Below are 22,003 nucleotides of genomic sequence, written 5' to 3'. Positions count from 1 at the left end.
GCAGAGACATTCAGAACCTTTCTTTATAACGGTGTGTAGATCAGTGCAGAGACATTCACAACCTTTCTTTATAACGGTGTGTAGATCAGTGCAGGAACATTCAGAACCTTTCTTTATAACGGTGTGTAGATCAGTGCAGGAACATTCAGAACCTTTCTTTATAACGGTGTGTAGATCAGTGCAGGAACATACAGAACCTTTCTTTATAACGGTGTGTAGATCAGTGCAGGAACATACAGAACCTTTCTTTATAACAGTGTGTAGATCAGTGCAGAGACATTCAGAACCTTTCTTTATAACAGTGTGTAGATCAGTGCAGAGACATTCACAACCTTTCTTTATAACGGTGTGTAGATCAGTGCAGATACATTCAGAACCTTTCTTTATAACGGTGTGTAGATCAGTGCAGGAACATACAGAACCTTTCTTTATAACGGTGTGTAGATCAGTGCAGGAACATACAGAACCTTTCTTTATAACAGTGTGTAGATCAGTGCAGAGACATTCAGAACCTTTCTTTATAACGGTGTGTAGATCAGTGCAGAGACATTCACAACCTTTCTTTATAACGGTGTGTAGATCAGTGCAGGAACATTCAGAACCTTTCTTTATAACAGTGTGTAGATCAGTGCAGAGACATTCTGTTTTTATGCCTTGAAGCGTTTTCTAAAAATCGCGTAAAGAAAAACGCATTTACGTTTCAAAAGTCATAAAAGTGATTCACGTTTGTGAAGATGATCCTGCTGAACCCAAATTCACGTTCCCATAAACTTTTGTTAACCACAGACCTTATTTTATGCATTTAAGTGAAATCCCCATTCTAAAACCCCATTCACTTTTCCCCTGACAAACCCAAGTGCTGCTTCCAGACTCATTCTTGCAGTGCTTTATTGCGATTAACTATTAACCTTCAGTGATTAATTGTGATTAAAAAGAATATCAGCATCGTCAGTCGGCCAAAAGAGTTGGAAAATATCGACGTCTCAGATATCGGCAAAAAAAAAAACCCCAATATTGTGCATCCCTAGTTTGAACAGTTCAGAACAGAACCTGCTAAAAGATAGAGTTCAAATAATGTCTTACATAGCCTGAGTCTCTGTTTGTGTGCGTTTGAAGGTGCCAAGCCAGACCATAATAAGACCGGAGGCAAGAAGGGCCTGAAGATCATCCAAGACCCCAGTTACCGTCGCTATGGCAACACGGTGGACATGGACTCCGCTCTGGAGACCTTCATACCTCAAAGGTCCGACCACGGCTGTCTGTCACCGTTAAAACCTCTCTCCATTTTATATGAATTGACCGTTTCAGATCTTTGTATGCTTTCACAAATCGTTGGCTGCCAATTTGGGGAGTCTGTTTTTCTCAAGTCCTAAGTTGATTTCATTGATTTTATCTGACATGTCCTCTACGAAAACATCAGCAAACCACTTAAAACACTTAAAGCACCAGTTTCTGCTATGAAGTGCAAGAAATGAAACACAGATTTTCAAGCAATTGGACGCCATGCATATTGTTCATCATATGAATCCATGTCAGACATTTAAAATGTAACCGTGTGAGATTATTTGCTGTATTTAGTTGTTGTTGTTGCTGACATTCCAGTGTGAGCTATGCAACATACATTAGAAAACAGACAGTTCCTCTATGAATAAACTTGAATATATACATTGACTGTCATTGGAGAAATCTGAAAATAATGATCACATGCTTAAAAAAGAAACCTGGCGATTTGTTTCTACTGTTATTTTCCGATTTGACATGAGTACAGTGTAAACGCTGGCACACAGGATACATTGTAACTATATTGCGTCTTGTACGTTATCTCTGTTCTTAGCTCCTCCCCCGAGCATATAGAGGAGTGCGGTGGTTGGCTGAGAGGGAGAGTGAACGAGCTGAACGGAGAGCAGTACCACATCGTGCACCAGCATCAGGAACAGGTAGGATTGGTCATGTCATTTATATGAACAAGTTGAATAGAGAGCCCCAGGGATGACGTATTTTTGTAGTCGGAACGCGGAAGTCCCGGACTTCCTGGTTCTTCACTGTTTCTGCCTATGGGATTTTTGAATGGGTTTTTGCCGCGATGCTTCAAATAAGGTCTCTGGGCAACGCAAGCTTAATCAAACGCGAAACAGTGTTCAGCCGGATAATCTTCACACATGAGGACCACTTTCATGAGTTTTGAAGCGTAAATGCGAGCCCTAGAAGTAAAAAGCTCATGCTAAGCTAATCCAGAACTACACACAGTGTCGCATAGGCTGCCCCGTCACGTCACCACTCAACCTGGAGTGTTGATGATGTGTGCGCTGCTGTGCACTGATTACCCCGGGCTGAACCAGGTGAGGGAAAGAGAATTTCCGTGTTCGTCCTTTGAAGTGATGACGTATAATATCCCCGTCGACTCAGCAGTGTAGTCTCATTTAGCCGTTTGCTAGCTAGCCGCCCTTTTAATGGCACGCAAAAGCTTAAAAACTCATAAAAGTGGTCCTCATGTGTGAAGATTATCCTACTGAACACTGGTTCGCGTTTGATTAAGCTTGCGTTGCCCAGAGACCTTATTAGAAGCATCGCGCCAAAGACCCATTCAAAAATCCCATAGGCGAAAACAGTGAAGAACCAGGAAGTGTTAGCATCGATGTTTTCCGGACTCGTTCCTGGGGCTCTCTATAGAGAGCCGAAGCAGACAGAACTGTACTGTGGGTAATGCACAGCATTACACACCAAAATGGGGTTATGGTACCAGAGACCGTTCATTAGAGCGAGACGTCCCAAGTGCCAGTCATTTCCTATATCTGTGTCACATGGGTTTCAGCCACTCCCCCGCCCCTTTAGCAGACTTGCGGCAGGTCTCGAGTCTATTCACGCCAATGGGAGAAGTGAATGTGAGCGCAGATTATGAGCGGTTCTTTTGCTCCATAGTCAGCAAAGTAAATATTGGACCCATTTTTCACAAGCTAAATATCTTCTGAACATTCTGACACTAAAATGGCATTTTTCAGGGAGACAAATCAGGAGAAAATGTACTTTGTTCCAGACCTGTCTCTGTCTCCGCAACACACTCTTGTGAGATCTGGCACTGTCAACGCATAGATCTCCTGTCGGATCTTGTACGGCGTTGATATGAGATAAAAACGAGCTGATAAAAACGAGCTGCAGAATAAGGTGCAAACATTAAAAGGCCATCAGTAATAGAGTACCACAGGGATGACGTATTTTTGTAGGCTTTATCCAGAAATCGCCGCCATTTGGTTCTTCAGTGGAAAAGTCTATGGGGTTTTAGAATGCCCAAGCTTTGTGCGATAGGCTGTAATAACGGGAACAAGTTATCTGTGTTTTCCCTCCATCCACACGCCGTTCACGACACAACACTTCCAAACGAGGTGGGGGGAAGGGGGGACAGGTGACCATGACCACTTAGGAGACAGGAAGTGTATATCATTTCATACGCAATGTGTAATGGGGTCATCTTATTGTTTGTGTATCTTTGATGGTACTGGAGTAGATTGTTACACAAAAGTTGTTTGTTACGAATTACTTCGTAACTAGTTTAGATATGATCAGCCACATTCTTCTTTTGTCCCCCAGGCTGCCAACTGCATTGTGGGAAACGTAGTGTACGAGCGCCTGGCCGACCATGGACCAAAACTGGGCCCCGTTAGCAGGAAAAACCCTCTGGTTACCAGGTAATGGATTTGGGAATGGGTAATGTAATGCGATATCTTATTTTTCAACTTGTGCTTACACCTGTTTTATAAAAGCTAGAAATTGAGGGTCCTTTCCAGCTACCGTGCGCCGTCGTCTTCCTCCTTCGCCTCCTCTTCCTCCTCACTCATTTCTGTCGTCCGTCGGGTCAATCCCCGGGACCGGCAGGATAAATCTGGGTGGGGAAAGTGAAAAGGCAGCGCTTGCCCCTCCCTCATTACCACCACTGAGGTGCCCTTGAGCAAGGCCCTTAACCCCCAACTGCTCCAGTGGAGCTCATCAGTGGCCAGCAGATCAGACTGTGGTTGTACTGGTGCAGCTTCCAGGTATGAATGTGTGTGTGAATGTGATCAGGGCGCTCCTGAAAAAGAGAGCATTGCTCTCAGTGAGACTCCTCCCCCTGTATAAATAAAGGTTAAAAAGAAATACGCAGCTCGGCGACTGTGCTGCATCGCCCGCAGGGGGCAGCACATAGACAGCAGCGCTGTTCTCTGTGTGTCTCTTCCCTCTTTGTTAAACTCGTTGTCTGGGCCAGAGCGGAAGTAGCGGCCCCAGTCGCCGCCATGACAGTTGCGGGTGCTTCCGGTCCAACGTTGTCGAGTTCTCCAGTCACAATATTGTCCCTTGTTGGTTTCCCCGCGGGGGGGCTCGCCCTCTTCGCGGGCGCGCAGACACGGCTCTCACGCTCGCTCACTACGCGGACTCACATGTGCAGTGCAATTTGTGCAGAGAAATCCTCTCCCATTATAGGTGTGTGATATCTGAGGCTGAATAAAGGAGTGGGTGCTAGTTTAAATGTAACCTCTATCTGTACTATATCAATTAAGTCAAGTCAAGTCAAGTTTATTTATATAGCCCTAATTCACAAGCATGTCTCAGAGGGCTTCACAGAAAGTATGTCTAGCTGATTCAGCTGACACAACAGTAACAAGAATATACAGAATAAAGATAACATTTGAACAATTGATAATATAGAAAATATAGAAATGAAGAGAGAGCAGAGGAGAGAGCAGGGGATGGGGGAAGAGCAGGGGGAATGTGAGAGTGATAGAGTGGGGAGGGAATGGGAGATGTTGGAGCCCGACCAATTTATCGACATTCCGATATATTGGTACCGATATTTCCCTCATTTTGGCGTTAAATGTCATATCTGTATCGGCTTAAATGTTTGCCGATATGCGCCAATATGAAAAAACTGTAAACTGTGAAAATCAAGAAAATTCACGTCTGTGAACGAAGAAAACACCCCTAATAATCCTGTCTGCATTTTAATGTACAGTATCATCGTCAACACTACTGTCAGAGATGGGAAAAGTACACACATTCTTTACTTAAGTAGAAGTACAGTTACTTGTCTAAAAAAAGACTCTGTTAAAAGAAGTACTGACTCAACTTGTTTACTCAAGTAAAAGTAAAAAAAATGACAGGCTCTGAAATGTAATCAAGTGTAAAAGTAAAAAAGTATTTCTACCAGCTGTTTCTGGGCAAAGCTAACTGAACCTCATGTCATATTAACACATTGACTGCCAGCCCTTTTTTCAATGCTGTAGGTAGGTTGTGCCAGGTTTTTTTTTGAGGATTCTGGCTCATTTTACAAGAGCCGAGGATTCTTTTCTGTTAAGACTTCGTGAACACCAATCATCTAAAAAGAACTAATAGAATGTGTGCTTTCTCTGTCTAAAAGAGTTAGTTTGTAGAGTTAGTAGTTATGTAAGCATTAGCAGTTGAATACAGCATGGTTTCAGCGTCAGAAAAATTATTCCGAGATAAACGGCTTTTTGTGAAATTCGATAGAACAGTCACTTTAACCATTCATTTTTGGCATCAGTAAGAGTCAGACATCTAAACAATAGTTTTGAACAGTAATTTCCTCCATAACAGCAGGAAACCCCCCTCTGCTTCCAACTCCTCCCTCCGTGTGTGTTCTCCTCCTGCCTCCCTGGCTCTCCAGCGGGCGTGTCACAACGAAGTTGCTGCTGCCTGGCTGCTGCCTGTTTGAGCGGCCGCTGTTTGAGGAAGTCTGGGTGGACTCGCTCGTTTCGTGGAGTTTTGGTTGAGAGCTTTGATGCGATTCTGGTCATATTTATGCTGCGTGTTTCAAAGTGTGCATCCAATCTATTCTTGGAACCCCCCACCGTTGCCACCGCTGTGCATCAGCGCGAAAGTGAAAGCGTTTTCGCCATCAATTTTACAGTATGAGAACGGCTTGCTCGCGCTTTTCCGTCCAGTTTTGGGTCGCCTCTTTCTACTGTGGAGAGACATGTCGACACTCAGTGGGTCGGTAAAATAGATTATACACATTCAATACCTCCAATTCTGGTGTAGGAGACGTAAAAGGGGTTGATCGATGTCCCACCGTCAAAAAAAAAAAATGTTTATGTAAGCCGAGATATCTCGTCCTTGGCACTCAACGGTTGGATTATGTAAGCCGAGATATCTCGTCCTTGGCACTCAACGTGTTAAGATAAAAAAGAATGCTTGTGCGCTGTGCTCAATTCTGGGGTGGAGACGATGAACTGAGCACACACGGACACACTCCAGAACTAAATGTAGGAAATGAAAATAAACTTGACAGTCCTTCAAGTCAGTTCTGGTGGAGCACGAAGTCCTTCGTCACTTGTGTCAGTGGTAGCGAGTGGACTTGGTTCAGGCGATGTGTGGCAGCACTTGGCGAATCCAGGTCCGACACACGTGGGGGGCCAGACTGCGAGGACATGTCTTGGCATCCAGGAAGACCCTGAGCGCCTCGGGGATCCGCCTTCACCTCCAGCTGTGCGTGCTCCCAGGTCACCAGGGCCGAAGCCTGGATGAAGGCCGCGTGGCACCCGTACCCCAGCATCACCTCCAGCAGGGGCCACGGGTCAGAACACCAGCGGCCTGGAGCAACAGGCAGAAACAGTCCAGGTGGTTGCATACAGCACTGAGGTAGAGAGGAGATCTCTTGAGGGTGTGATCGCTGTCTATGTCAGCAGGAACAGCACGGAACCGGATGAGTTCCTGCAGTATCTCCAGCCTTCCCAACCAGGCAGCATTGTAGATCGGGGTGTATGAGCCGTGTATGCTTCTGTTGGGGTCGGCCCCGGCTTCCATGAGGATCCGGGCACAGTCCAGGTGACCGTAGAACATCTACCTGGGCTCCCTGGGTGATCAGGTAGTCCACACAGACAGCATGACCCCGCCAGGCAGCGCGCCCCAGAGGGGTCCACCACAGACGCCAAAACAAACAGTGCTCATTGATCTGCCTTCTGAAGCGGTCTTCCTGCAGCAGGCTCCTCAGGTTGTTAAGGTCTCCTGCCCTGGCGGCATCATGGACACGCCTGTCGCCATGACATGCTATTCCTTCAGATCTGTACAGTGAGAGACGCTGTGTCTCAAACAGAAGGCATTATGAAGGGACTGAATGTGGGTTGGACATTATGACATCATAACTTTATGACATCATGAATCATGACATAACATTATGACATCATGACATTATGACAAAATAACATTATTATTACATCATGACATTGTAGCAACATTATGACTGATGACATCACTCACTGATGATGACATCACAATTGCTCATGTGGCATCACTGATGACATCATCAGTGACTTATTTGTGACATCATCGGCCAGACCTTATTTAGATTGTGTCTTGTTTTGGATGTGCGACAAGAGAGACAGACAAACACCGTTACATCGTTTTTGTCTGTCCTGCACTAAAATGAAAGTAACTTGCCTGTTTTGAAAATGCAAGGAGTAGAAAGTACAGATATATCTGTTAAATGTAGGGGGTAAAAGTAAAAAGTCGTCAGAAAAATAAATACTCTGTACAGATACCTGAAAATCCTGCTTAAGTTGGACTTAGTTACTTCCCATCTCTGACTACTGTACATGTTTTTTTCTATACACTGTGTTTTCACATTTGTTGAACTAAACTAAATGAATTAACTAAACACAAATAGCACTCATGCAGGGAGGGACTGATGGTAGAAGTAGAAAAAAAACAGACGTTTAATTTACTGACGTAAATTTACGTTTAATTTCCTTGTCCTTACACTTACACTTGTCCTTCCTTTTTGTTTACCTCTGTCTGTCTCAGGTATTTCACCTTCCCGTTCCAGGAGATGACTCTGGAGGAGGAGATGCTGCTGTTGGACCAGCCGGATCAGGCCTGTCACTTCCTGGCTCACAACGGCTGGGTGATGAGCGACGACCCGCTGCGCAACTTTGCAGAGCCGGGTAAACAAGCAAAACAAACTTATCACAATAAAGGCAGAGGAAGTAACAGAAATGAATAAACATAATTCAGACAGGGGGTTTAACATATTAGGGGATTCATGTAACCGGATTACATTACTCTGATCAAACATAATTGAGGATGTGATCCTGTAGTTACTGTCTTTCTCATTTGTTATATTTTGCATATAACTTGACGTTTCTCAAAGTTTTCAACTTATTTCATGCTGCATATCTTTATTTTCTTATATATTTTCATAAAAAAGAATCTTGTCTCAGTATTATTTTGCACACCCTCTTAATTTATATTATTTCCTACATTTTAGTCATATACATTTCTATTGAACACATGCTAGTGTTGTAATTGTCGGTTGGTAAATGTTAAACATCCACCATTCTATTCGTATTTATTTTCTATTATCTTATTAACCTCACGTCACCAGGCTCTTCTCGGCGAGAAAGAGCATGGCCTCCGTTTACAAGGGATTTTGTCACTCAGCCTGTTTCCGGCCTAGAGCACGCCCTAGACAGGAAACAAGCAGCGGAAACAATAAGGAAAAATAAAACGGTAAACAAAACAAAAAAAGATGGACGTACCAAACAAAGTTTTTCAAGAAGTTCTTGTAGAAACATCGCGGATTCACAATATCACATAGCCTATTTTAAGCCAATACAGAAGCTTTGCATCAGACAATTAATCGAGGAAAAAGACGTTCTCGCGTGTCTACCAACTGGCTTTGGGGAAACCTTAGTATTCCAAACCTGGCCGACGGTGTGCCAACTGCTTGGGAAGAACTTTTCAAACAAATGGCCAGTTGATGGAATAGTTATAGTTGTCTGTCCGCTGTTATCGATAATGGAGGATCAAGTACAACCGTTTAAATCCAAAGGCATCTCTGCTGCCGGTGCTGGGAAAGACATGGACATTGATCATAAGATTTCACATGGCGAGTACTCCATTGTCTTTGGCTCTCCAGAAACCTTCCTCGGCAGTGACTACTGGAGAAATGCGCTAACGCTACTATACATCTTGTGTTGTTGTGTCTTTTTAATCAGGCTCCAGCTAACGTAACCTCGCCGCGTCAAGCTAACGGCAACAAAGAAGTTTTTTGTTTCCGCCGGTATTGTTTCCTGTTTCCTTGGTTTACATGGACAAAAGCGGAGTAAAGCGACTTCCTGTTCCCATGCTGACTTTACTGAACCGACTCAAGTGTGAATTGAGGTATGCTGATGTTGCATCTGTCCCCGCCCTATAGGCTCCAATGTGTACCTGCGTCGGGAGCTGATTTGTTGGGGCGACAGCGTCAAACTGCGCTACGGCAACGGGCCTGAGGACTGCCCCTACCTGTGGGCCCACATGCAGAAATACACCGAGATCACAGCCAAGTATTTCCACGGAGTCCGCCTGGACAACTGCCACTCTACACCTCTACACGTCGCTGAGGTATTGTCATATAGTTGACTCTACTGTGGGAAAGTGGTAAACGTATACATTTACTGGTACGTACTAGGGATGGGACGATGTGCTTATTTCACGATAGGGGTGGGAATCACCAGATGCCCACAATACGATACTGAAACAATACTTGAGTCATGATACGATAGTATTGCGATGTTGCGATATCGCCGATATTGCGATATATTGAATATTGCGATATATTGAATATTGCGATATTTCGATATATTGCGATTTCTTACTTTTTTAACTGCAAATGATGTCCCCAAAGGAAAACTTTGTCAACATCTGGTTTATATAAGAACAATTTTCCAGTCTGTACATCTGACGTCAACCATTTTATTGCAGCAACATCGTCAAGTAGACAGACCAACAACTTTCATAAAGTCATGTCATAGTTGCATGCACCTGACAAACTGAACTGTTTGTTACAGTCTACTTACAGTCCACCTTAACTGGATGTGTGTGTGGGCTACTGTACTTAGGTAGTTTTTGAACAATGCAACTTCACTTCACTTGCACAAAACATCTTGTGCAGCCCATTCAGTAACTGAGGAATTTGTAAATTACTGTTATGACAAAACTGTTACTGTTAAAACAAAATGAAAATATGCTACCGTTTGTTTACTGGCCTTGGAACGAAAGTTTATAGCAGCCCGGTGGCATGGCATGGCCTGCAAATTTATTTATTTATTTATTTTGGCAATATCGATACAATATCGTCAGGCAAAATGTCGCGATACTATGGTGTATCGATTTTTTCCCCCACCCCTATTTCACGATATCATTCGATATCGATATGCGAGGTGGGGTTCAGGATTCGATACAACCACAATACAATGTACTAAATAAAAAGTTGACAGACAAACAAATTGTGACTGTGAGGAATTATGTTTACGTTTGAGTCAGTTATGGCACTGGCCTGCTAGAATGTAAACAACAGTATACAAATGTCATTACGAGGTGTAAATAATATCATTTGAATGGAGAGCTTGCGAAACTGTGATGGCTAAACCGTAAATTCTTTACTATAGCACAATCAAATGACGCTACTGTAATGTCACGATTAATTTATCTGCCCCACGATACGCATCGCATTAGCATCGCGATAAATAGCATTTTGATATCTCGTCCCATTCCTAGTAATCACCAGGTATTACCAAGTGTCATGACTGCCGCCATGTTTTCGCTTTTGTTTGCGCATATCATACGCTCAAGTTCCTCTGTGAAAGTGTCCATCTTCTTCATCTATTGACTTTAGCAAGCTAACTTTACCTTCTGCGCCTCATGGATCTCATTTTACCACATACGCCAATCTGAAGAGCGATTTAGGCCACGTGGTACAGTGGTACATCGCACCCCTAACAAAAAGCAGTGGAGTGAGAGTTTGCCCTGGGGGAATGTATACATCAAATGTTTACCATAACATACAGTAGCTGTATATCACGGGATGCTAAAACTGGTCAGGCAGGACGCTACAGACAGGAAGCTACAGACTATGTAGCTGTGGTCAGGCAGGACGCTACAGACAGGAAGCTACAGACTATGTAGCTGTGGTCAGGCAGGACGCTACAGACTATGTAGCTGTGGTCAGGCAGAAAGCTACAGACTATGTAGCTGTGGTCAGGCAGGAAGCTACAGACTATGTAGCTGTGGTCAGGCAGAAAGCTACAGACTATGTAGCTGTGGTCAGGCAGAAAGCTACAGACTATGTAGCTGTGGTCAGGCAGAAAGCTACAGACTATGTAGCTGTGGTCAGGCAGAAAGCTACAGACTATGTAGCTGTGGTCAGGCAGAAAGCTACAGACTATGTAGCTGTGGTCAGGCAGAAAGCTACAGACTATGTAGCTGTGGTCAGGCAGAAAGCTACAGACTATGTAGCTGTGGTCAGGCAGGAAGCTACAGACTATGTAGCTGTGGTCAGGCAGGAACCTACAGACTATGTAGCTGTGGTCACTGGTCAGGCAGAAACCTACAGACTATGTAGCTGTGGTCACTGGTCAGGCAGAAACCTACAGACTATGTAGCTGTGGTCAGGCAGAAAGCTACAGACTATGTAGCTGTGGTCAGGCAGGACGCTACAGACAGGAAGCTACAGACTATGTAGCTGTGGTCAGGCAGGACGCTACAGACAGGAAGCTACAGACTATGTAGCTGTGGTCAGGCAGAAAGCTACAGACTATGTAGCTGTGGTCAGGCAGAAAGCTACAGACTATGTAGCTGTGGTCAGGCAGAAAGCTACAGACTATGTAGCTGTGGTCAGGCAGAAAGCTACAGACTATGTAGCTGTGGTCAGGCAGAAAGCTACAGACTATGTAGCTGTGGTCAGGCAGAAAGCTACAGACTATGTAGCTGTGGTCAGGCAGAAAGCTACAGACTATGTAGCTGTGGTCAGGCAGGAACCTACAGACTATGTAGCTGTGGTCACTGGTCAGGCAGGAAGCTACAGACTATGTAGCTGTGGTCAGGCAGAAAGCTACAGACTATGTAGCTGTGGTCAGGCAGGAACCTACAGACTATGTAGCTGTGGTCACTGGTCAGGCAGAAAGCTACAGACTATGTAGCTGTGGTCAGGCAGAAAGCTACAGACTATGTAGCTGTGGTCAGGCAGGAACCTACAGACTATGTAGCTGTGGTCACTGGTCAGGCAGAAAGCTACAGACTATGTAGCTGTGGTCAGGCAGAAAGCTACAGACTATGTAGCTGTGGTCAGGCAGAAAGCTACAGACTATGTAGCTGTGGTCAGGCAGGAACCTACAGACTATGTAGCTGTGGTCAGGCAGGACGCTACAGACAGGAAGCTACAGACTATGTAGCTGTGGTCAGGCAGGACGCTACAGACAGGAAGCTACAGACTATGTAGCTGTGGTCAGGCAGAAAGCTACAGACTATGTAGCTGTGGTCAGGCAGAAAGCTACAGACTATGTAGCTGTGGTCAGGCAGGAACCTACAGACTATGTAGCTGTTGTCAGGCAGGACGCTACAGACAGGAAGCTACAGACTATGTAGCTGTGGTCAGGCAGGACGCTACAGACAGAAAGCTACAGACTATGTAGCTGTGGTCAGGCAGGACGCTACAGACAGGAAGCTACAGACTATGTAGCTGTGGTCAGGCAGAAAGCTACAGACTATGTAGCTGTGGTCAGGCAGAAAGCTACAGACTATGTAGCTGTGGTCAGGCAGGAACCTACAGACTATGTAGCTGTTGTCAGGCAGAAAGCTACAGACTATGTAGCTGTGGTCAGGCAGGAACCTACAGACTATGTAGCTGTGGTCAGGCAGAAAGCTACAGACTATGTAGCTGTGGTCAGGCAGGAACCTACAGACTATGTAGCTGTGGTCACTGGTCAGGCAGGAAGCTACAGACTATGTAGCTGTGGTCAGGCAGGAAGCTACAGACTATGTAGCTGTGGTCACTGGTCAGGCAGGAAGCTACAGACTATGTAGCTGTGGTCAGGCAGGAAGCTACAGACTATGTACCGGTAGCTGTGGTCAGGCAGAAACCTACAGACTATGTAGGTGTGGTCAGGCAGGAACATACAGACTATGTAGCTGTGGTCAGGCAGGAACCTACAGACTATGTAGCTGTGGTCAGGCAGGAACCTACAGACTATGTAGCTGTGGTCTGACAGGAAGCTACAGCCTATGTAGCTGTGGTCACTGGTCAGGCAGAAATCTACAGACTATGTAGCTGTGGTCAGGCAGGAAGCTACAGACAGGAAGCTACAGACTATGTAGCTGTGGTCACTGGTCAGGCAGGAAGCTACAGACTATGTAGCTGTGGTCAGGCAGGAACCTACAGACTATGTAGCTGTGGTCAGGCAGAAAGCTACACCGAATCGCAGGTGGGCCACATTGAATAGCAGCATTTTCATTAAGAACACCATCGGCCCAATATGTAACCCTTCCTTTTCTCTCCCTGTCTCCATGTGATGGGCGATGGCCATGTATTGGCTGTCCAGGCCATGCTAGACGCAGCCAGAGCGGTCAGACCCAATCTGTATGTGATAGCCGAGCTGTTCACAGGCAGCGAGCTGCTCGACAATGTGTTTGTTAACCGACTGGGAATTACCAGCCTTATACGAGGTACAGCGCATCACGCAGACAGACCAAACACGCATGAGCTAACATTGTTCTTTCTGTTTTTTTTTGTCTCTCTCTCTCTCTCTGTTCTGCATTCTGCCTCTCCATACCCAACCATCCACGATCTCCCTTTCTCTCTCTCTCTCTCTCTCTGTCTATTACTTACCTGTTACTTACTTACTTACCTATTACTTACCTTATTACTTACCTCCTCCTACTCCTTCTCCCTCTCTCCAATCTGCTTTTGTTGTTCACTTCACCCCCCCCCCTCCTCCCCTCCCGCCCCCCGCTGTGCATTGCTCTGCATTGGTCTTGGTGTGTTGCTGGTCAGTTCATGCTGGACGTGGCCAGGCTCGTGTGCCCTAACCTGTACGTGACGGCTGAACTGTTCACCGGCAGCGAGGATCTGGATAACGTCTTCGTTAATAGACTAGGGATTACATCGCTAATACGAGGTATACACTCAAATACAGACACACGCGCACACACGCACACACACACACACACACACACACACACACACGCACGCACACACACACACGCACACACACACACATAATGCACATATATTCATGGTAACACTTTAGGTACACGTATACACCATCAACTACTTGCTCATTAGCAATATTAGTATATTATTATTATTATAGCCTATTAGTAACATATTGCAGTGTTTCCCCCCTAGAAACATTTTCAGGCCTGGAGGGATTTCGAAACATACCCAGACCGCAACGGTGGGGGGGGCCTTCGCTGGCGACGCTAAACTTTTAGCTAACCTGTTCGCATCTATGTTCACAATGGCATCCCACGTACCATCATGCTATTATGGCATGCGATGTGAACAGTTGTATTATGGGATGTGCGTTTCCCAGGCAACGACACACGTTGGCACGTTTTGGAACAGCGCCGCACGCTGGCACGATGCTCCTAAAAGCAAAATGCTTATCGTTTTGAATGATTTGGCATCTTCTATTACTGTCAACACTAGTATTGTTGTATTGTATTGAAATTGTGGGGAGAGTAGGAAAATATATAAATATAAATATAAATAAATATAAATAAATATAAATAAATAAATATATTTATATATATATATATATATATATATATATATATATATATATCATAATATATTATCATCAAATCATAATATATTATATATATATATATATATATATATATATATATATATATATATATATATATATATAATATATTATGATTTTTTTTTTTTTTTTTTTCAAGAATCTTTTTGCAATTCTTTTTCTGGCCTGGCGGGCCTGGCGGGCTCGTTGAATGGTAGGGGAAACACTGTAATGGCTGTTTACTAGTCAATATAAAGTGCCTATTAATGTCTAAGTGGCCGTGTGCACAGGAAGTGTTTTTTTTTAGCTGCCAAGCGCCTTTCTGCAATTCATTCTCGATGGTAAGGACGCTCTTGGAGCACCTGGGACCAGTTGCACCAAGTGGTCTTAACTATGCCTGGTCGTAACTCCTACGTCGGTCTTAGTTAAGACCAGTCGTAAGACCACTTGGTGCAACTGGCCCCTGGTGTTTAAACGCTCTCGGTGGCTAGTGTTTTTGGCCGGAGCGCTCTGGGCGCCTCAAGCAGAAAAGTTCACCATCCGAAAGCAACAAATAAGCGATCCGCGTGCACTGTGTGTGTGTGCACTGTGTGTGTGTGCACTGTGTGTCTGTGCACTGTGTATCTGTGCACTGTGTGTCTGTGCACTGTGTGTCTGTGCACTGTGTCTGTGCACTGTGTATCTGTGCACAGTGTGTATGTGCACTGTGTGTCGGTGCACTGTGTGTCTGTGTCTGTGCACTGTGTGTGTGTGCACTGTGTGTCTGTGTGTCTGTGCACTCTGTGTCTGTTCACTGTGTGTCTGTGCACATTGGAAGCGGACATGATTTCCAAAGCACACAAAAAAAGCTTCCTGTGAACACAGCCCCGTTATTCTGCATGACCATATTCTACTACTTCTAGGCCACTAAGAGTCCCTCAATAACCTCTTAATGACTGCTAATCGATAGTAATAATCTCTTAATGACTGTTTATTGATAGTAATAACCTCTTAATGACTGCTTATCGATAGTAATAACCTCTTAATGACTGCTTATCGATAGTAATAACGTCTTAATGACTGCTTATTGATAGTAATAACCTCTTAATGACTGTTTATTGATAGTAATAACCTCTTAATGACTGCTTATCGATAGTAATAACCTCTTAATGACTGTTTATCGATAGTAATAACCTCTTAATGACTGCTTATCGATAGTAATAACCTCTTAATGACTGCTTATCGATAGTAATAACCTCTTAATAACTGCTTATTGATGGTAAGTATGGAAGTTGTACATGGATTTCACAATCTTAATAGGCTTTGCTCAGTATGGGCCTTATAAGGTGGTAGTACCACTAAAGCATATTAAGATTGTAATTGTGTGGGCTTACAAATACTTGGCTGATTTTATAGCTCTAATATCTAATATTTATCTCAGTTATTGTTGTGATGTCTGTTGTTCCAATGTTTTTGTGTGTGACTGTCCCAATGTATCAGTCGATGATATAAATGATATACATATCTCTGTCATGTAGTGGCGATAACAGTTATACACTCCCATCTGTGTCCATCGCTGCCCCCATAGAGGCTATGTCAGCCGGTGACAGCCACGAAGAGGGCCGATTGGTCTACCGTTACGGAGGCGAGCCAGTAGGAGCCTTTGTTCAGCCCAGTCTCCGCCCCCTGACGGCCTCCATCGCCCACGCCATGTTCCTCGACGTCACCCACGACAACGAGTGTCCTATCCAGGTGGGTTTCTGTTAGAGTTCAGCCGATGTGGGGTCGATGTTCTGATCCAGGTGGGTTTCTGTTAGAGTTCAGCCGATGTGGGGTTGATGTTCTGATCCAGGTGGGTTTCTGAGTTCAGTCGATGTGGGGTCGATGTTCTGATCCAGGTCGGTTTCTGTTAGAGTTCAGCCAATGTGGGGTTGATGTTCTCAACCCCACAGAGCTCATTTAGACCAGGGGTTCCCAACCTTTTTTGGCTTGGGCCTCACTTTGATGTCACAAAACTCTAGTGACCCCAGACATTCAAAACAGACAATTTTTTGCTCAAATTAATTTGTTAATACTGTAGTTTGTAATACTATGTTGCAAGTAAAAAATTGTTTTAGACCACATTTAGGCTATTACGTTGTCTCTCTATTCAAAAAACACACAGTTTAACATTGCCTTGCTCCCTGCAAAACATGACATGGAGGCGTAGCCTGCACTACTGTAAATAGGGCTACACTTGTAAGGTAGCCGTAGCCTGCACTAAATAGGGCTACACTTGTAAGGTAGCCGTAGCCTGCACTAAATAGGGCTACACTTGTAAGGTAGCCGTAGCCTGCACTAAATAGGGCTACACTTGTAAGGTAGCTCTAGCCTGCACTAAATAGGGCTACACTTGTAAGGTAGCCGTAGCCTGCACTAAATAGGGCTACACTTGTAAGGTAGCTGTAGCCTGCACTAAATAGGGCTACACTTGTAAGGTAGCTGTAGCCTGCACTAAATAGGGCTACACTTGTAAGGTAGCTGTAGCCTGCACTAAATAGGGCTACACTTGTAAGGTAGCCGTAGCCTGCACTAAATAGGGCTACACTTGTAAGGTAGCCGTAGCCTGCACTAAATAGAGCTACACTTGTAAGGTAGCCGTAGCCTGCACTAAATAGGGCTACACTTGTAAGGTAGCCGTAGCCTGCACTAAATAGGGCTACACTTGTAAGGTAGCTGTAGCTTGCACTAAATAGGGCTACACTTGTAAGGTAGCTGTAGCTTGCACTAAATACTGTAGGGCTACACTTGTAAGGTAGCCGTAGCCTGCACTAAATAGGGCTACACTTGTAAGGTAGCCGTAGCTTGCCCTAAATAGGGCTACACTTGTAAGGTAGCCGTAGCTTGCACTAAATAGGGCTACACTTGTAAGGTAGCCGTAGCCTGCACTAAATAGGGCTACACTTGTAAGGTAGCTGTAGCCTGCACTAAATAGGGCTACACTTGTAAGGTAGCTGTAGCCTGCACTAAATAGGGCTACACTTGTAAGGTAGCTGTAGCCTGCACTAAATAGGGCTACACTTGTAAGGTAGCTGTAGCCTGCACTAAATAGGGCTACACTTGTAAGGTAGCTGTAGCCTGCACTAAATAGGGCTACACTTGTAAGGTAGCTGTAGCCTACACTAAATAGGGCTACACTTGTAAGGTAGCTGTAGCCTGCACTAAATAGGGCTACACTTGTAAGGTAGCTGTAGCTTGCACTAAATAGGGCTACACTTGTAAGGTAGCTGTAGCTTGCACTAAATACTGTAGGGCTACACTTGTAAGGTAGCTGTAGCCTGCACTAAATAGGGCTACACTTGTAAGGTAGCCGTAGCTTGCCCTAAATAGGGCTACACTTGTAAGGTAGCCGTAGCTTGCACTAAATAGGGCTACACTTGTAAGGTAGCCGTAGCCTGCACTAAATAGGGCTACACTTGTAAGGTAGCTGTAGCCTGCACTAAATAGGGCTACACTTGTAAGGTAGCTGTAGCCTGCACTAAATAGGGCTACACTTGTAAGGTAGCTGTAGCCTGCACTAAATAGGACTACACTTGTAAGGTAGCTGTAGCCTGCACTAAATAGGGCTACACTTGTAAGGTAGCTGTAGCCTGCACTAAATAGGGCTACACTTGTAAGGTAGCTGTAGCCTACACTAAATAGGGCTACACTTGTAAGATAGCTGTAGCCTGCACTAAATAGGGCTACACTTGTAAGGTAGCTGTTGCTTGCACTAAATAGGGCTACACTTGTAAGGTAGCTGTAGCCTGCACTACATAGAGCTACACTTGTAAGGTAAATAATGTAAAATAAGCAGCAGGTTTTCATTGAGCTTTGTTGTACATGTATACAGACCTCAGAGACAGGCAGAAAAAGAAAGCGAGAAAGCCCAGGCCAGGCAGGTAAAGGAAAGAGGAGTGAACAGGTAAGAAATTGCACTATGACCTGTTGCAGTATGAGGTTTTCCATCTGGTAGAAAAAAATAAAATGGTCAGTGTTTCCCACAGGATTTGGAGAGATTGTGGTGGGTGGACGCTGACCCTCTAGGGGGGGTCCGGGGTCATGTCCCCAACCACCCACCCCCCCTCCCCCGGAATAAAGTTTTGTACATTTTAAAAGTAAAATGCATCAATCTGGTGCACTTTGAGATCAAAATGTAGAGGCTAGAATTGTATATCTATGAAGAAATACACACATTAATATCCCTTTACTGTGCTTTGGCTTTGCCATGATGAAAAAATAAATGTCTCTCTCTATATATTCTGCATACAGGTCATATGGTAGAATACTGCTGGCTTAAATACAATCGCCCATCTATACCAAAATCACTTCCAGGGGAGAACTCAAGTACAAAGTAACATTTGCTTTGTAGGCATAAACAAAAGTAAAATAAAATAAAAAGGGAATTCCTTAACTTTGATTGGAATGATGTTCAGCCATGACAATAATTCATATATTTATATATATATATATATATATATATATATATATATATATATATATATATATATATATATATATATATATATATATACACACACGCACACATATATATATTACACACACACACATACATATATACCGTATATATATATACTTTTGATTATTTATTATACATAATATGTATGGCTGAATATATCTTTGGCTGCCGCGGCTTATATTGGCTAGGTATTGTCTTGGCTGAACATCATTCCAATCAAAGTTGCGAAATTCCCCTTATTTTATTTTATTTTATTTTTGTTCATGCCTACAATGTTACTTTCTACTTGAGTTCTCCCCTGGAAGTGATTTTGGTATAGATTGGCCATTGTATTTAAGCCAGCAGTATTCTACCATATAGTGCCCTGTATGCAGATATATAGGGAGAGAATTTATTTTCTTTATCATTGTAAAGCCACATCACATAAGAGGATATTAATGGGATGTGTGTCGTTCTTCATAGATCTAGCCTCTTCATTTTGCTCTCAAAGTGCACCGGATCGATGTATTTCACTTTCAAATGTATAACATTTTCTTGCGGGGGCCCCATGCCCCCGGGACCCGGTACAAGGTCCAGAGTCCCCCTTCCCAAATTTACCGTATGTCCCCACCACTTTCCAAATCAAACCTACGGCCCTGATTGAAGATTTCATGGGGGACACAGGTGGGCGAAGGAATCTTTCCATTTTCTTTCCTTTGTTCTGTCGCTCTGATCTTCTTGCAAACTTTGCTGTTTATGTTTGAGCGTGGGAATGCACGTAGCCTGGTCGTGTGCATCGTGGAATGCGCTGCTCACGTGTGGTTGCGTGAATCATGGATCCAGGGAATCAAGATATGCCAAAACTCAGTTAACAATTTCCTGCATTTTATTTTAACACCATTTTTACGATGGGAAGTGAAAGTGTAGGATGTGTTTCGTTTGTTTGTTTGTTTGTTTGTTTTTTTGAATACTGGAAATTTCAGGCGGCCATATTTGAATTCCATGTGACCCCACTGCTTGTGTGCCACTCTCTGCATTGCAGCTGCGCTCGGCGTTGGACTCCCTGCCCAGTTCTGCGATCGTCTCTATGGCCTGCTGTGCTACTGGCTCCACCAGAGGATACGACGAATTAGTACCACATCAGGTTACGTACAGTACACACACACACACACACACACACACACAGACACACACACACACACACACACACACACACACACACACACACACACACACACACACACACACGTGATATACATAGAGCTAGATCTACACGTTCACACATTGTCAGATGTAATGCACTTTCTGACCGTGTTTGGTGGGTGTGTGTCTTGTAGATCTCTGTGGTAAAGGAGGAGCGTCTGTACCCCAAGTGGAACCCCACAGCGCCCCCCACCTCTGCCGGGGAGGTCTGCAGCCAGACGGGCATCGTTGCTGGGAAACTGGCACTCAACCGCCTGCACCAGGAGCTGGCTGCCCAGGGCTTCATACAGGTAGGCTGTTGTGTTGAAGAGAAGGACACACCATATTATTGACTCAGTCCTACCTCCTGGAACAGGGCGCGCAAAGATGGCTTTTAGCGAAACTGCAAGAACTCTTTCATCTTCTAGGAAGTGATCCTGATATCACCTCGAGGGGTCCTGTGTGACACCGCTTCCTCTTCCTGTCTCCTGTCCAGGTGTACGTGGACCAGGTGGACGCCGATATCGTGGCAGTAACTCGTCACTGTCCCAGCACCCACCAGTCTGTGGTGGCTGTGTGCAGGACGGCCTTCTGGAACCCCAAAACCCACGAGTACTACAGCAACGTCCCGCCCATGTTCATACCGGGTAGGTCGGAGGATCAATGCTCTTCTTCTAGACGCACATATATGGACATTCGGGGGCGGGGCCAAATCTGCCAGGCTCTCGGAGGTGCATTTTCCGCATTGAGAGAGAGCAAGATGGACTCTGAAACGATTGCTCCTTTTCAGTTCTAGCACAAAGCTATGGTGAAGTGGTGCGGTGCAGGGCCCTGCAGCAACCACACCTTGTGAAAAATGAAGACAAATATTTTTTTTTGTTTGTTTTTTTTGTTCCCGAGCCATGAAAAGGAGCCGGACTGTTTAATAATGTGGAGGATCCAGGAAGAAGAGGTGCTCACGGAGCATTTGATTGGCTGGAGCATCCGTTACTTGCACCCTCAAACAGAGCGTGATGTCACTGTGTAGGCAAAAGAATAACTCTTAAATTGTTATTGGTAGGGAGCTAGCATGCTACTGCTAGCATGCTACTGCAGACAAGCTTAAAAAAAGAAGAACCACGCACCGGGGATCTTCAAGACTTTGTCATCAGAAAGAACGGCTGAAAATCAGATTCTGTCTTACTTTTTTCCCAATCTGGGAACCCATCGGTTAAAAAAATAAATAGAAAAAAATTAATTCTCTAACCTCTGGGGGCAGGCTCGTTTCAATGTCTGAGTAAACGGAACTCAAGGGGCTCCGTTGGCAGCGGAAGAAAATCCCTTTCCGCTCCCTGCAAGCTCTGCCATTGGCTCCAACCGACCGGCTCCGCCCATTAATGGATTTATTTTCCGCTCCCTGCGTGTCGCTGTCAAATCCGTCCGTCGCTATGAAACAACAATAACAACTCTAGCTCGTTGCTAGTAGCAAGTAGCAACTTGCTACACGCTGAAAATGGTAAGTTTTGACTACACACCGGTCACGTTCACTTCATTTTGATCGGGTAAATGGCAGCATGCGACAATGCAACCTGCGAGCGCTGTTGCACAGCTCTTCACGGAGCTTGCCGGCAGATTTTTGATGCAAGTCGAAAGTCTGTCCCGAGAAATGACTCTTTTTCTTGACTCTGCATTTTTGATTGTTTGCAAGAGTGTGTTAAAAGTTGTTGTGGTGTTAGAAGTGTTCGTCCAAAATAGAGCAAATGGCAAGCTGAGAATCATACACAACACAGGCAGGCAGGCAGGCACACCATCCATCCATCCATCCATCTTCAACCGC

General features: G+C 44.6%; 1 protein-coding gene across 1 annotated transcript in view; it reads left to right on the top strand.

The window, feature by feature from the left end:
* LOC310791721 (glycogen debranching enzyme-like) overlaps positions 1 to 22,003 on the top strand; it is an 88,130-nt gene that overhangs the window by 42,269 nt on the left and 23,858 nt on the right. The window contains exons 8-17 of the mRNA XM_083653375.1: positions 1,117 to 1,243; positions 1,835 to 1,937; positions 3,586 to 3,683; positions 7,789 to 7,928; positions 9,182 to 9,369; positions 13,344 to 13,467; positions 16,117 to 16,280; positions 20,048 to 20,149; positions 20,343 to 20,498; positions 20,684 to 20,834. Coding sequence (XP_083509501.1) covers positions 1,117 to 1,243; positions 1,835 to 1,937; positions 3,586 to 3,683; positions 7,789 to 7,928; positions 9,182 to 9,369; positions 13,344 to 13,467; positions 16,117 to 16,280; positions 20,048 to 20,149; positions 20,343 to 20,498; positions 20,684 to 20,834 — 1,353 coding nt within the window. The remainder of the gene's footprint in view (positions 1 to 1,116; positions 1,244 to 1,834; positions 1,938 to 3,585; positions 3,684 to 7,788; positions 7,929 to 9,181; positions 9,370 to 13,343; positions 13,468 to 16,116; positions 16,281 to 20,047; positions 20,150 to 20,342; positions 20,499 to 20,683; positions 20,835 to 22,003) is intronic.

The sequence above is a fragment of the Poromitra crassiceps genome (genome assembly GCF_964638095.1).
Source record: "Poromitra crassiceps genome assembly, chromosome: 17".
Classification (NCBI taxonomy): Eukaryota; Metazoa; Chordata; class Actinopteri; order Beryciformes; family Melamphaidae; genus Poromitra; species Poromitra crassiceps.
This window is presented reverse-complemented; position numbering and strand designations above follow the sequence as displayed.